We start from the raw sequence: 14,583 nt of genomic DNA, 5'->3' as shown, positions 1-14,583 counted from the left end.
GACACATAGTAGCCAATGAGGCTGCACTCCCTCCTGGAGGCCCCCCCCCCCTTCCTCATAGAAGGCAGGTGCGTCGGCCATTATCTCACTCGGTGTGGCTGCAGTAATTGGAGAAGGGAGAGAGGTTGCTGCACAGATTAGGGAAAGCTTAGTTAGGCTCTTGTTAGCTTGCTCCTTGCTGATACTTATTGCTAAAAAGCACCCCACAACAGCTCTTTTGAGAGCTAATGTTGTTCTTGTGATTTTTTTTGTTTTTGTTTTGTGGCCCACTGACACTTGCATTTACAGCCCTGTCAGTCAGTCGCAGCTGGCCCTTGCTAATTCCTACTGTGCCACTGCCAGGCCCAGCACATTCAGTGCCTACCTTTTCACTACACGTGTGTGACAGCTGCACATTTGTAATACCAGTTACTGCATACCTGTTCACAGTCCTTGTGTGTGTGTGACAGCTGCACATATGTAATACCAGTTACTGCATACCTTTTCACAATGCCTGTGTGTGACAGCTGCACATATGTAATACCAGTCACTGCATACCTGTTCTCTGTACCTGTGTGTATGACAGCTGCACATTGTATTGATACCAGTCACTGCATACCTTTTCAGTGCACCTGCGTGACAGCATGCAGTGTTATATTATATACCAGTCACTGCATACCTGTTCACAGTACCTGTGTGTGTGTGTGTGTGTGTGTGTGTGACAGCTGCACATTTGTAATATCAGTCACTGCATACCTGTTCAGTGCACCTGCGTGACAGCACACAGTGTTATATACCAGTCACTGCATACCTGTTCACTGCACCTGTGTGACTGCTCATTGTTATACCAGCAGGCACTGAATACCTTTCATGCATCTGTCACTGCACATTGTTTTATACCTGGGAGTCAGTGCATACCTTTCACTTGAATGGATGGCAGACTTGCCCTCCATAACAGATTCTCGTTAAAGGCAAGTGGTGTCATCTCTGGCACACAGCGTTGGGTCAAGGGTCCATCTGACCACAGATGCCTGGGGCTCGATTCACAAAGCGGTGATAACCCAGTTAAAGACTTTAGACGTGATAACCATTTTTATCATGCCTAAACTCAGTTTAGGCATGATAAGTTTAGGCATGATAAGTTTAGATAAGTTTAGATCGCACGCAAAGTCCCGCACGCAGAGCAGCGCCATTAAACTCTATGCAAAGTGCACCAGACTTTGCTAGCTCAAAACTTTTGATCAGCTGTGCACTGCGGTGCTAGCCCAGTTGGTACTTAAACTTATCACACCTAAAAACTTATCACACCTAAACTTATCATGCCTAAACAGAGTTTAGGCGTGATAAAGGACTTTTGACCACGGTGCTAACTGTTAGCACCGCTTTGTGAATCAGGCCCCTGGTCTGCAAAGCACGGTCAGGGCAGGTACATTACTTATACAGCACATTGGGTCCTTCCTTGGATGTGTGGTGGTAGCCGTTTCTCAGGCTCCCACTCCGGACTGGAATCGAACCCTGATTTCCCCAGCCATTACCCATGGTCCCCATGGTGCAAAAAGTACCAAAGAGAGTTGACAACACAGTTGAATTGATGGCAGACTTGCCCACCATAACAGATTCCCGTTAAAGGATTTCAAGTGTACTCATTCTTATACAGGGCCTCAAAAGAGTTCTGTGTTATTTTTCGTCACTACCTCCCCGAGTCGGGACTTGCATGCTGTGCCTGCTGCCTTCCTTGGATGTGTGTTGGTAGCTGTTTCTCAGGCTCCCACTCCAGACTAGAATCGAACCCGGATTCCCCGGCCGTACCCTTTCTTTAACAATTGTAGAGAAAGAACCATTGACAGTCTGAGCAGCGATGAACCCCTAGACTACTGGGTGCGCAGGCTTGACCTGTGGCCAGAGCTGTCACAATTTGCCATCCAACTTCTGTCTTGCCTTGCCTCTAGCATCCTGTCAGAAAGGACCTTCAGCACAGCTGGAGGCATTGTCAGTGAGGAGAAGTCGCCTAGGTCAAAAAAAGTGTTCAGTATCTCACCAAATGAACGAGGTATGGATCCTGGAGAGCTACTGCCTGCCTGAAGACTAAGTCAATCCCCACACACACAGCATCTCTGCCTGCAGGCCGCTTGACTGCCTTCTCCGCCACCACTAACAGGGTCCAGGACTCCAGGCGGATTCCTGAATTTTTAAGGCTGCTGCTAGCAGCGGCTGCTAACAAAACCAATAACCGTTTTTTCTGGTGTATGTACATGCCTGCCTAATTTTTCTGTCTGCACTGCATCTGCAACAACAAAACAAAAAGGCATGTGCATGTGTCAATTTCTCTTCGTGATCGTTACCTTGCCGCGGTAAAGGGACTTGCATATCACAGTGAAGCACTAACCGCCGGCTATATAAGATAAGGTTGTTGCTTCATTATGGACAGACCAAAGTCGATCAGCTGGACAGTCACGGTTGTTCCATCTTTGAGCTACCTCAGCCCGGCGACCATATGGGCTTGAAAACAGCTATCGCCTGCACTGTCGCCATGGCGCACACCAGTCCAGCATGGCCGTCACTACACAAACAGCTGTTTGCGGTGCGTTACACAGGGATTACTCTACCTGATTGATATATACACATGCAAGATGTTTTCAAGCACTGTAGGCCTCCAATTTAGCATAAAGTGTGATTTGTGCCCTTAAAACGCTGCGGTGCGTCAAATCCTGATATTTTTTTTTCCCCGGGACTTTTGGCGTGTATCCCACTCTGCCATGCCCCCTTAGACCCCTTGAAACATCTTTTCCATCACTTTTGTCGCCTGCATAAATGTTTGTAGTTTTCAAAGTTCGCCTCCCCATTGAAGTTTATTGCGGTTTACAAACTTTGCGCGAACCCAAACTTTTGCGGAAGTTCGCTTTACACGTTCGCGATCCTAAAATCAGAGGTTCGAGCCATTTCCACCTGTGTAATGCATTTTTAGGCCAAAGGTCTGGAGCTCTGCATTTTTCCTTTTCAAAGTAGCCTTGCATTGCTGTCATGCGTTACAGATGAATAAAAGTTCTTTCTTGTGAAGTGTTAAAAACCATTGATAAAAACCTACATGGTAAAACCTAAACTAAGGGTAGCCATACATTGGTTGATAGCCATCAGATTGACCAACAGATCCCTCTCTGATTGAGCAAAGTCAAAATGAACTTCCACACACATGCAAATCCTCATGCGAATCCATTCACAAACATCATGCAGCAATCAGTGCTGTCCCTACAGCTAAGTTAAAAGCTGGGATATTCGTTACAAGAATAAAGTCTCTTGCGTAGTCACATATACCGCATAGTGGGAGACATGGCAGCGCTTTCAAACAACCTCATACCTGAATGATTTAACTGCAATGGTGAGCAGAGCTCCAGAAACTGGACTAAATTACACACCCAGCATACACTGCAGGCAAAGAGAGGGAGGGGGAATTAGTGATTAAGCTGCATTGTTTTACATATACCGCATAGAAGTAGCCCAGTGTCATATGTGTCCTAACTCTGGCCCTGTAACATGCATAGCACAAATCATCATGAAATCGATTCAAAACCTGTGGCGCTGCCGCCACTGCCCGCCTCGCCGCCCCAGGCCTCCCCCGGCCAGCAGCAATAATCTCACCTGTCTGCCGGCATGGGTCCCAGAGTTTGGGCTATCACATCTTCTGGCGTCCTCTTCACTTCCTGTCCGGTCCTGTGGCAAGCCAAAGTCCAAACAGTAGAGGGCGCTCTACTGTTTGAACTTCGAATTGTCACAGGACGGGACAGGAAGTGAAGAGTACATGTAGAAGAAAGCCAGCCGGAAAAAGTGACAGCATGGACCTCTGGGACCTGTGCCAACCGGGCAGGTAGGATTATTGCTGCTGCGCCGGTCATCACCAAATCGAACGCCACCAGTGGCACACTCCCGACCAGTGGGCGATCTAGCAAAACTTTCCATCTGGACCAATCAACTGGATCGACCAATGTCAGATGGAAATTGGTCAATTGGTCAACAGTTACGTTAATGATTTCAGAGCACATTCAATCACTGTGTGTATATCGACGGGAAGTTAAGGTAGTGTGTGGGTACCTTAAGCCTCCAATTTACCTTATTTTTTAAGGTACTTTTAAAATGTTTGGCATATATGTGGTGATTCTTAACTAGTGTTTTGTCATAAGGCTATTGTGTACTGAGCATGTGCTACAGGTTTATGTGTTAATGTATTGCATGCATGGATGCCAAACAAGATGGCAAGGGGGTGTTTTTTGGCATTTGTAATTGGTTTTTTTATAGCCTTTATTTGTCAAGTCCTCTTTACGGACACCAAGAGATAGTGTAGGAGATGAGTATGATGTAAAACCTGGTTATTTCCAATGCAAAACAAAACCTTTAAACTATATTGTATTACTAGCAGTGTTTCTTAACCACCCTGGTCGTATTGACGAGCTGACTTCGTCCAGGAAAAACATGCAAAAAGCGGTAAAGACGAGTTGAGCTTGTCCATGCCGCCAGGGAGATTGCCTGTTTCTCTGCACCGCCCGCTGCACTTTTTACTGATCAGAGGGATTCCCCAGGATGGCTGGATGCCTGTCTGCAAGCTGTCTGTAGCGAGCTGTGCTACCCCCAGCGTGCAGAACTAGCATCCTGGGGAATCCCTGTGCAACCAGCGGGGCAGAGAATGTGGTGGCTGCGCGTGGGATTCCCTTTTCTCTGCGGGCGGGTGGCCAAGTGTCCCTTCTGTGCGGGGGGGGGGGGGTGTCCCCCTTCTGTTCAGGCTGGTCGGGAACTCCTGTGTGTGTAGGAGGGAGATTCCCCTTCTATGCGGGCTGGTGGTGGTCTGCGGGGATCCTCCTTCTGTGCGGGGGGAAGAGGAGGGTGTCCCCTTCAATGGGGGCTGGTCGTGGCCGGTCCGGGACTCCCCCTGCTGTGGGTGGCGTCTCCCTCCTCTTCCCTCATCGCTCCCTCTCGATCCCCTGTGCCCCCCCCCCCCCCCCAGTCAGAAGCCCTGATCTACTTACCTGAGGACTTTCTCCTGCGCTTGCCGCGACGGACACCCTCCTCCTCCATCGGCGAAGTCCCGGTCTCTGTCGTTACAGTTACGAGGCTCGGTGACTGTAATTACAGAGAACACGAGACTTCGCGATGGAGGAGGAAGTGCGCTGCTTCCGCTGCAGGAGAAAGCCCTCAGGTGAGTAGATCAGGGCTTCTGACTGGGGGGGACGAGGGATCGGGAGGGAGGGATGGGGGAAGAGGAGGGAGAGGCCACCCACAGCCCCCATAGAAGGGTGAGTCCCCGACCGGCCACGACCAGCCCCCATAGAAGGGGACACCAACCCACCCCCACAGAAGGAGGATCCCTGCAGGCCACCACCAGCCCGCATAGAAGGGGAATCTCCTCCCTACACACACAGGAGTCCCCGTCCAGCCTGAACAGAAGGGGGACATCGCCCCCCCACAGAAGGGACACCCGGCCACAGTCGGGGAGGGGGAGTTGGGGGGGGGGGGAGTATGGGGATCGGGGGCAATGGAAGGGCAGAGGCACCTGCAAACCTGGCTCCCTAGACATCTGACTCCCTAGACCTGGCTGCACATCTGTCTCCTATACACCTGGCTGCACATCTGGCTCCTATACACCTGGCTGCACATCTGTCTCCTATACACCTGGCTGCACATCTGGCTCCTATACACCTGGCTGCACATCTGGCTCCTATACACCTGGCTGCACATCTGGCTCCTATACACCTGGCTGCACATCTGGCTCCTATACACCTGGCAAAACATCTGGCTCACTATACACCTGGCTAATACATCTGGCTATACATCTGGGTCTTATACTCACCATTGGCGCGCTGATCCCTCGTCGTGTACCTCTGATAGCTTCCCCAGTGCCTTCTTCCATGTCCCTTGGCGGATTTTGCTTCTCCCTCGGCGATCACATGTCTCCCATCAATCGATGTTGATGGCTCCAGGGTCACACAGCATCATTAACCTATTTTGGTTCCTGGACGTAGTTTCTACGCACTCCCGGCCGCGGATTCGGTAGCCACGGAATCAATGTATCGGGCTATGGTACCCAATAACCTACACTGAAGCAAATCCAAGTCAGCTAGTCCAGGAGTATACAACCATTTGCACCATTTTTTATTTTTTTTTAGATTTATGGGGAGCACCTTAATGAGCAAGGTTTTAACAGAGTCAACCACTGCTTGACAGTGGTAGGTAGAGGAATTTCTAGTGTACTAAAATAAGTTTACAGGTCTGTAACAAGGCTCTGTAGAGCATTAGCTGAAATGTATCGTCTTGCTCCAATTCAGCAAAATAAACGGTTCTTGAAATTAAGCAACATTAGCAGCATTATTAAAAATGTTGCCAATGTAGCAAACGAACCTCCCCCACAGAAAGGTTCGTAAACTGTGCACACTTTGGGGGGAAAAATACAAGCATTTACTTACCTGGGGGGCTGCTCTGCACTTTATTTATAATGCTGCTCAGACCCATTTAAAGGGAACTGAGAGGAAGACACTTTTTAAAAATGAAAAAAGATTTTATACATACCTGGGGCTTCCTCCAGCCCCATTAGGGTGGATCGCTCCTACGCCGCTGTCCTCTGATGCCTCTATCACCGCATCCCGTCACTTCCGCTGGATGCGGCCAGTTGGAAGCATCCACGGGGGCTCCTCCATCTCACCGCCTCCTGCTTTACGCATGCGCCTGCGCAGTTCGGCGGGAGCGCACTGGGCTTGTGTCGACTGGCCGAAAACACGGGACCCGGTACCGGCGGACAGAGGCAGCGGAGGAAGGCGTGGTGGGAGCGATCCAGGCTGATGGGGCTGGAGGAAGCCCCAGGTATGTATAAATCTATATTCTTCCTCTCTGGTTCTCTTTAAGGACCAGATCGAGCAATCTAAGATCCCCAACCAGAGGCGCTTCTTTTCTATTATTAACTGCAATTGATTTCAACATTTTTTATTTGGATTCTCATGTGACGTGTGAGATATATATACACAGTATATATATTACAGCATATGTGTTAAAAGTAAGGTTTTAATATCGACATTTTCCTCTTTGAAACCCCTTGTTTGGTTTTTTTGCTGCTGTTTGAACATCTGGACGTTCCATATTATTAATATAAGGGTGTGGAGTTATTGTATACATTGTTTATGCTTCCTTATTTTCCAGAAGTTAGCCCAATAAATACTAGCCAAGGCTTTCAAAATTGCTCCTTAGCCCCCTGGTTTTTATGCTGACATCCATCTTCTCCGTGAAGACCTGCAGATGCCACAGACTGAAGCTTGAGGTGACCCGTGCTCCCAGTCATAGTAATACATGCCAGGAGATTTAGTCCTTCGATTGGATTATCAAAGGACTGCATCTCCCAGCATGCACTATACATGCAATACCACTGTGGGCGCTTTAAACTTCCAGCTGCGGGTCTCCCTGGAGAAGATGGATGGCAGGATAAAGACAGAGGGGTAGAAAGCAGTTCCCTGGCTGCCTAAACTGGAAGGGGGCTCTCTAAGTGCTTATACTATACAGTCTGATTCTTTCCAGAGGAGACATTTTATGGCTTTTAGATGCTAAAATCTGTGGCGAATCATCTGGGGCGGCTGAGGTCGATGGAAGCCTCTTTAGGATCCAGAGGTTTCCCATCCATGGGTTAGTACCTCCTAGGGGCATATTTTTCACTACAGCTTCCCTTTAAAATAACTTTACAGACTTCTGCAATTAAAAAAGTAACAAAAAGTAGATGAGAAATATTATTCTGATTTTCTTTTTGGTGGCTTGAAGTGACACTGAAACAAAATAAAAAACTTATGATATAATGTATTGTATGTGTAGTACAGATAAGTATTAGAATATTAGTAGCAAATAAAATAGTCTCATTTTATTTTCATATATATATAGCTTTTTTATGTTCCATAATTGTCATATTTGCAATTTACATACCATACTCTGTATTTTAAACTTTGAAGCAGAGCAGAGCTAATGACCCTTTGAACTTCCGTGCAGTAGAATCTTATCTGAAGCTGTTTTTCACTGTTTCTTTGATGTAGAAGTGCTTCAGAAAATAACACTGTAGCCAACCCAAATTGGGTTGGAGAGCTCAGAGAAGCGCTTTTGCATAGATAACTGAAGTTTTTTTTTAACTCTTCCTGTACTAGAAACGATATGAAAATCATTCCTTTGCTACTAATGTTCTATTTCTTAGCTGTACTACACATACAATTCATTATTTATTTTTTATTTATTTAGGTATTCATATAGCGCAGACATATTACGCGTGTTCAGAGTATATTGTCTTGTCGCTAAGTGTCCCTCAGAGAGACTCACAATCTAGTCCGTACCTTAGTCGTATGCCTATATCATGTAGTGCATGTATTATAGTCTAGGGCCAATTTAAGGGGAAGCCAATTAACTTAACTGTATGTTTTTGGGATGTGGGAGGAAACCGGAGTCCTTGGTGGAAACCCACCCAGACACATACAAACTCCTTGCAGTTGTTGACTTGGCTGGGATTCGAACCGGGGATTCCACGCTGCAAGACGAGAGTTTCCTCTCCAGTGTCACTTCAAAGGCATTTTATTGATAAGATTTGAAAATATCACAGGAGAAAACTTAGGAGAAAAAGTGAATTGGATCGAGCCTATTGTATCTTATCATTATTTCTCCACATATTCACTTTATTTAAACAATGTTTTCAAACCCTTTTGTTATTGTAGCATCACACCTATGAGTGTTTAGGAATTGGGTGCTTTATGTTGATGCTATTGAACAAACCGTTAATCGCATTCTGCAGTCACTTGGAAAGCACTGCAGGGAGAGAAGAGGTTTACCTGACAGATGCAAGTTACACAGGATACCTTACGTGGCAGATAAAAGCAAAGGGTTGTTACTTTCTGCATGACCATCATACATACAGTACATTGAAATGTTCCTGTCCGTTGTTCTTTAAAGAGTTAAACTTATAATTTGTATTGTATTTTTTTAAAATGCCACCCAGTCATATTGTTTAAAATATCTATGTTCCAGCTACATTTTTAAAGATTCATGTTTTGCTTAAAGTTTAAATACACAGGCCTTTCTGTCAAAAGGTCTTGGTCAAAAGCCAATTTAAATATTTTTTTTGTTAGCCCTTCAGGTCAAAAGAACGAGTAGCTGAATTTGTGTCTTTGCTAATCTATGGTTGTGGCAGGATACCTTCTCCCGGAGAAATGTTATTACCTACATTATTGTGATTATTTTATTTAACTGGTACCGTTTCAAGTTCCAGCATTGCTGTGATTAAATTATACTTGCAGGAAATCAAAGCTTTAAATTACTGAATAAGAGCTGGTATTTGTATAAAAGGTTCTGAATACCTAAATAATACAATGTGGTCATACATGGGCTCTGTACCATTTAAATAATGAAAGGGAGAGATTGATGGAATGACTGCATTACTGCCTGCAATTCAGAAGCCTCTGAACCTAAAGGTGCAGATACATTCAATTTTTTTTTTAGTCGATTCTCAGGATATTCAATCCCTGGTATTGAATCTGCTTGAAATCGATGTTTCAATGTGCTGTCCTGATTGATAATTTGATCGAGTTCAGGTGAAAATCGATCAGTCATACAGGATGGAAAATATTGATGGGCGGGAACATAGATTGACAGCCCATAGTGATCAGGTAGATTTAGATATTATGCTGAAATCTATTAGAAATCTAATTATAGTTTGTAGAAAGATCTAAATCCCTATTGCTTTTGCTAGGGGCATGTCCTATTTTGTGGAATAGGCAAAGTCTATTTATGTCTGTGGGGCTCCAGAAGAGCTTACACTCTGCAGTAGGCATGTGGCTTGCCAACTCGGGAGGCTGATCTTAGGTGAGCGCTAGCCACCAAGTGGGAATGTTTTCAGTAGTGTTTAGTGGTTTAGAACTTCTTTCATGGATTCCATCTAAAATAGGAAACGCCCAGCAGTAGATAAACACGACAGCAGACTTTTATGGACACAAATCCTGTCAAAAACCAGGGGCACCAGGGGCATTTTTAGGCATAGGCATTACATGCCATTGCCTGGAGTGCCCTTTGGTCCTGGGGGTGCCATACCGCTGGATTAAGCCCCGTCCCCTGATTGAAGCCCCCAACCCAGACTAAGCCCTGCCCCCACAGGTGTTCTGTTACCTGCTTCTGCTACGAGTATGCAGCAGCAGGAAGTTCTATGACCTGAGGAGCAGCAGCTTTGTGAGTCCCTGGAGAGCAGACATCACAAGGTCTGAATAGTGCAAAGAGAAGGGACCCAGCACCGTCTTCAAGTTTGTATTAAGCTCTTTTATTTAAGGCATAAAGCAGGATACAGCAAATAGGGCAGGCAACGACGACGTTTCAAGAGGAGCTCTTCTCTTTGTCAAGTCCACATGCCCTCTGAATAAGAACACTCACAGCAGCTTTATATAGTGGGTGCTCCACTAGGGAGCCAATCAAAATGACCAGGACGCCCTGTTGCCAACCAATCCCATGAGAGTCTACCTCCAAAAACACTCCCACTTGCAAGAGGACCTAATGGGGAACTTCTCCCACTCAGGAGCACCAATCCAATTTTTTGCATTTTTATTGTTTTGTGGTCCCCATCCCTGACTGGCCGCCAATTAGGGAATGGATACCTTTTAATTTTATATTTTGTAGCTTTGTCATGCCGTCCTAGCTGCCGTAGTGTTTGAAGCCGCCGGTCCGGGTATGTACAAGGAATCTAAAAAGGCTTTAGTTTTGATTTATTGTACACTGGCTGACGTTTTGGGTGGCCGCCAGTCAGCGACAAATGTTTTCCTCTGTCATCCCGATTTGGGAATGTACATAAGGTTTCTTATTTTTTGTTGTTTGTGCGCTGACTGGCCGCTGTTCTTTGGCGGCCGCCAGTCAGCGACACTTTTTGTATTTGTGGGGGGTGTTTTTTACATCTTCCACTTTCTTTTTTATTAGGCAAGAGGTAATAGCCCATTTTTGTAGACTAGGTTGTATTTTGGCATTTTTTTTTTGCATACCGGATTGGTTGTTTATTGCTACGTCTATGTGTATGACGATTGACGCTTCTGGGTATATATGCATACGTTTTTACGCATATACGCATACGCATTGATTGACACATGCAAATTTTTTTTTTTTTACGTGCACGTCATGCGTCTGACGTTTTTTTTCTGTGTGCTGTTCCTTTTTGACCATTGGTCGGCGTTTTCATGTTTACTTGATGGGGATTGGTGCTCCTGAGTGGGAGCAGCTCCCCATCAGGTCCTCTTGCAAAAGTGGGAGTGTTTTTGGAAGTAGACTCTCATTGGATTGGTTGGCAACAGGGCGTCCTGGTCATTTTGATTGGCTTCCTGGTGGAGCACCCACTATATAAGGCTGCTGTGAGTGTTCTTCAAAGGACATGTGGACTTGATAAAGAGAGGAGCTCCTCTCGAAATGTTGTCATTGCCTGCCCTATTTGCTGTATTCTTCTTTATGCCTTAAATAAAAAAGCTTAATACAAACTTGAAGACGGTGCTGGGTCCCTTCTCTTCGCATTCTTGCTGCTGTTTCTAGGGACAGAGGGACACCGACCTGAGCATGTCGCAGTTGGATGGTTGGGTGCTGCCTGCTATTCCGTTGCCTCAAGGTCTGGATAGTGTAAGTTGAAGACAGCCGCCACTGTGTCCCTCTGTTCCTCCTTCCCCTTCCCTGTGCCTGCTTCTGTCCCCTTGTGCCACCTTCTGTCCCTCTGTGCCTCTTTCAGGCCCACTCTGCCTTCTTCTGTCCCCTTGTGTTCCTCCTTCTGCCCCCATTTGTGCTGCCTTCTGTCCCCCTGTGTCCCTCTTTCTGTCCATGTGTGCCTCTTTCTGTCCCCCCCCCCCCCTCCATGTGCCTTCTTCTGTCCTCCTTTGTCCTTCTGTCCTCTTGTGCTACCTCTGCCCGCTTTGCATCCCCTTGTCCCACTGTGCCTAGACTCCTTCTGTCGCAGGCAGAAGCACAGCACTGATGAGCACACATCTTCTGCTGCACTATATTCTGCATTTACACACTAAGCTGAGAGACTGCTGGAATGAGATGTGACAAGGATCGGTGGGTTGTTTTTGTCTCGGGTACTCCCTGTAATAAGCCATCCACCTTATAGCCACATTGTTCATATACTCTTTAGTGCATGCATGTTTTTTTTTTTCTGGGGGCTTTGGTTGTGACACAGGACTTTTTGCCTGGAGTGACAAGAAGGCTAGAAACAGCCCTACAATGCACTGCAGAGCAAGGCAAATGCCTTTAAGTAACATTGGCGCTAGTGTTTTCCATGCATGATGTTAAAGAGGCGTGTGCTAATTTAGGTGCCAGGTATTGTTGTTATTTGATATTGTGAATGAGTATCAAATAACCGCTTAGTCAGGAATTTATGTGGTGCGATTTCCGTCATTTTCTAACACTAACCTCCTATCCTATTCCCTAACCCTAACCACTCCTTCCTACAACTAACACTAGCCTCCCCCCTACCTATGCCCAACACTAACCACCCCATACTTACACTTAATACTACAGCCGAACACCGCAGCCAATACTGGTAGATAGTCTGTTATACATGTAGCCAATGCTGTAACTCAGCTATGCGTGCACCACAGCCATTTCAGAGTTTGGTTATACAATAATTCAACTCTGTTGTAAATTGTCACCCCCACCTTATGACATCCAGTTTATCTTGAGAGAAAAAAAGATTTACAACATAACGACCCCAAGAAGAGTTAGAGCGGATCGCTCAGAAACAGCCCTATCAGTCTGCAGACAGACTGTACACACGGGGGACTGTCGTTGGAACGCCCGCCCAGCGGGAGGGTCTGACAGACCCGTCGTTCCTACACATCAAGCGTGTGTACGGGTCTTTAGGACAGGACATTTAAGAATAGGCACTACCTAGTCGTAATCTATCCAATTGGGTGACTTTAATCTAATCTCTGTATTGGCCATGAAAGATAGATGTTGTATGTTTTCCCAAATCTATTATCCTATAGTAAGAAGGATATGAAGGCTGATATATTTATTTACTTTTATGCAATATTTATTACCTGGCTATTCTGCTAGCTAGAACCTTATCAGTGAGGGTCACACTGTAGTCACTTCCTGTCTGAGTCAGGACTGAGTCAGCCACTCACATACCTGATATTTAACTCTTTCAGGCAGAGAAAGAAAAAAAAGGAACACAGCATAGTTATCTGTGTGCTAGGCACTGTACATACACATGTCTATCTCATTATGTCACATTTCAGTTGGGGTATCCTTTAAACACTCACTGAACCTCCATGTCTTGAGCCTATTTATTGTATACTATTTTGTACTAAAGGTTGATAATTGACTATGTACCTGTACTTTTATACCTTTTTCTTCATAATTGAAATTAAGTGTTACCCAAAAAAAAAATAAAAAAAATGGAGTGCCCAAAGTTCCTGCTTCCGAATAAGGAAACTACCATTTTCATGCCCTTATTAACCATACCAGTAACCTGGCTGTTGTGCTGAACTTTACACTGTAGTTGTTTTTGAGTTACACACCTGCAACAAGCATGTGGACAGAGGAGTCGACCAGAGTCAGCGCATCTAATGTGTATGCTCCTTTTTCACCAGCGACTTAAAATATTATAGGCAGAGCATAAGCACAAACGTCTGACTACTAGAGATGTCCCGAACGGTTCGCCGGCGAACTTCGGAGGTTCGCGTTCGCCTGCCAAAGGTGAACTTTCCCGGAAGTTTGATTCGCCTCATAATGCTCTATTGAGCAAAACTTTTACCCTCTACATCAGTCAGCAGGCACATTATTGCCAATCAGACTGCACTCACTGGTGGAGCCCCACCCTCCCTTATACAATGCAAGGCCCTTGAGCCATTTGACTCACTCGTCTGCCTATACTAATTAGTTAAGGGACAGCTGCTAGGGAGAGTTTAATTAGCCTCTTGTAGGCTTCTCCTCCCTCCACCCTCCTCCCCTTCTACCTATTCCCTCCTACCGGAGTAGATTATTAGTAGATTATTGTGCGGCGGTTTAGCAGGGGCACACATGCCCCTGCTGAATATAAGAGAAGAAGCAAGTTTTTTACTCGCTTCAGTGTCTCTTTAAATAGGGCTAAAGTAGAGGGATAATAATGAACCCAATATACAACTGTAGAAGCAGTAGGTACAGTTTAAAACATTTTAAGACATTTCAAAAATGCATAAATACAACTCAAACACCTATAGACCAGAAGTTCATTTCTAGTATAGGCATTGAACAAAACACCAGGCATTGCCTATTCATCTTATGCAGTTGCATTTTTATTTTAGGTAGCGCTGATCAGGGTAACATTGGATTGGCTGGCCAAGCTGTAGGACCTCTTACAGCAGCTCTCAGGATGGAGGTCAGTACAACATTTTATGAAAATATGATTCAAGCAGAATTCCGTATATATATTGACCTGTATGTCCTCTGTCCACAGAATTTAGCAGAACTCGGTAGAAAATGGGTTGATGCTCAGGAGTATAAGAAGTGGAACCTCCGTTGTTTAAAGTTGCAGCCACTTTCTCCTGTTCCCAGGTACGCAGCAGTTGCATCTTTTGCTAAAATGTCAAGTCTGCAATCAGGATA

At 45.6% G+C, this 14,583-nt stretch overlaps 1 protein-coding gene across 1 annotated transcript in view; it reads left to right on the top strand.

The window, feature by feature from the left end:
- Window positions 1–14,583, top strand: part of MTHFD1L (methylenetetrahydrofolate dehydrogenase (NADP+ dependent) 1 like) — a 466,799-nt gene that overhangs the window by 21,163 nt on the left and 431,053 nt on the right. Inside the window, exons 5-6 of the mRNA XM_068279548.1 lie at window positions 14,283–14,356; window positions 14,435–14,532. Coding sequence (XP_068135649.1) covers window positions 14,283–14,356; window positions 14,435–14,532 — 172 coding nt within the window. The remainder of the gene's footprint in view (window positions 1–14,282; window positions 14,357–14,434; window positions 14,533–14,583) is intronic.

Source organism: Hyperolius riggenbachi, chromosome 4 (assembly GCF_040937935.1).
Source record: "Hyperolius riggenbachi isolate aHypRig1 chromosome 4, aHypRig1.pri, whole genome shotgun sequence".
NCBI lineage: Eukaryota > Metazoa > Chordata > Amphibia > Anura > Hyperoliidae > Hyperolius > Hyperolius riggenbachi.
Note: the sequence above shows the minus strand (reverse complement) of the source record. Positions and strands in the feature narration are given on the sequence as shown.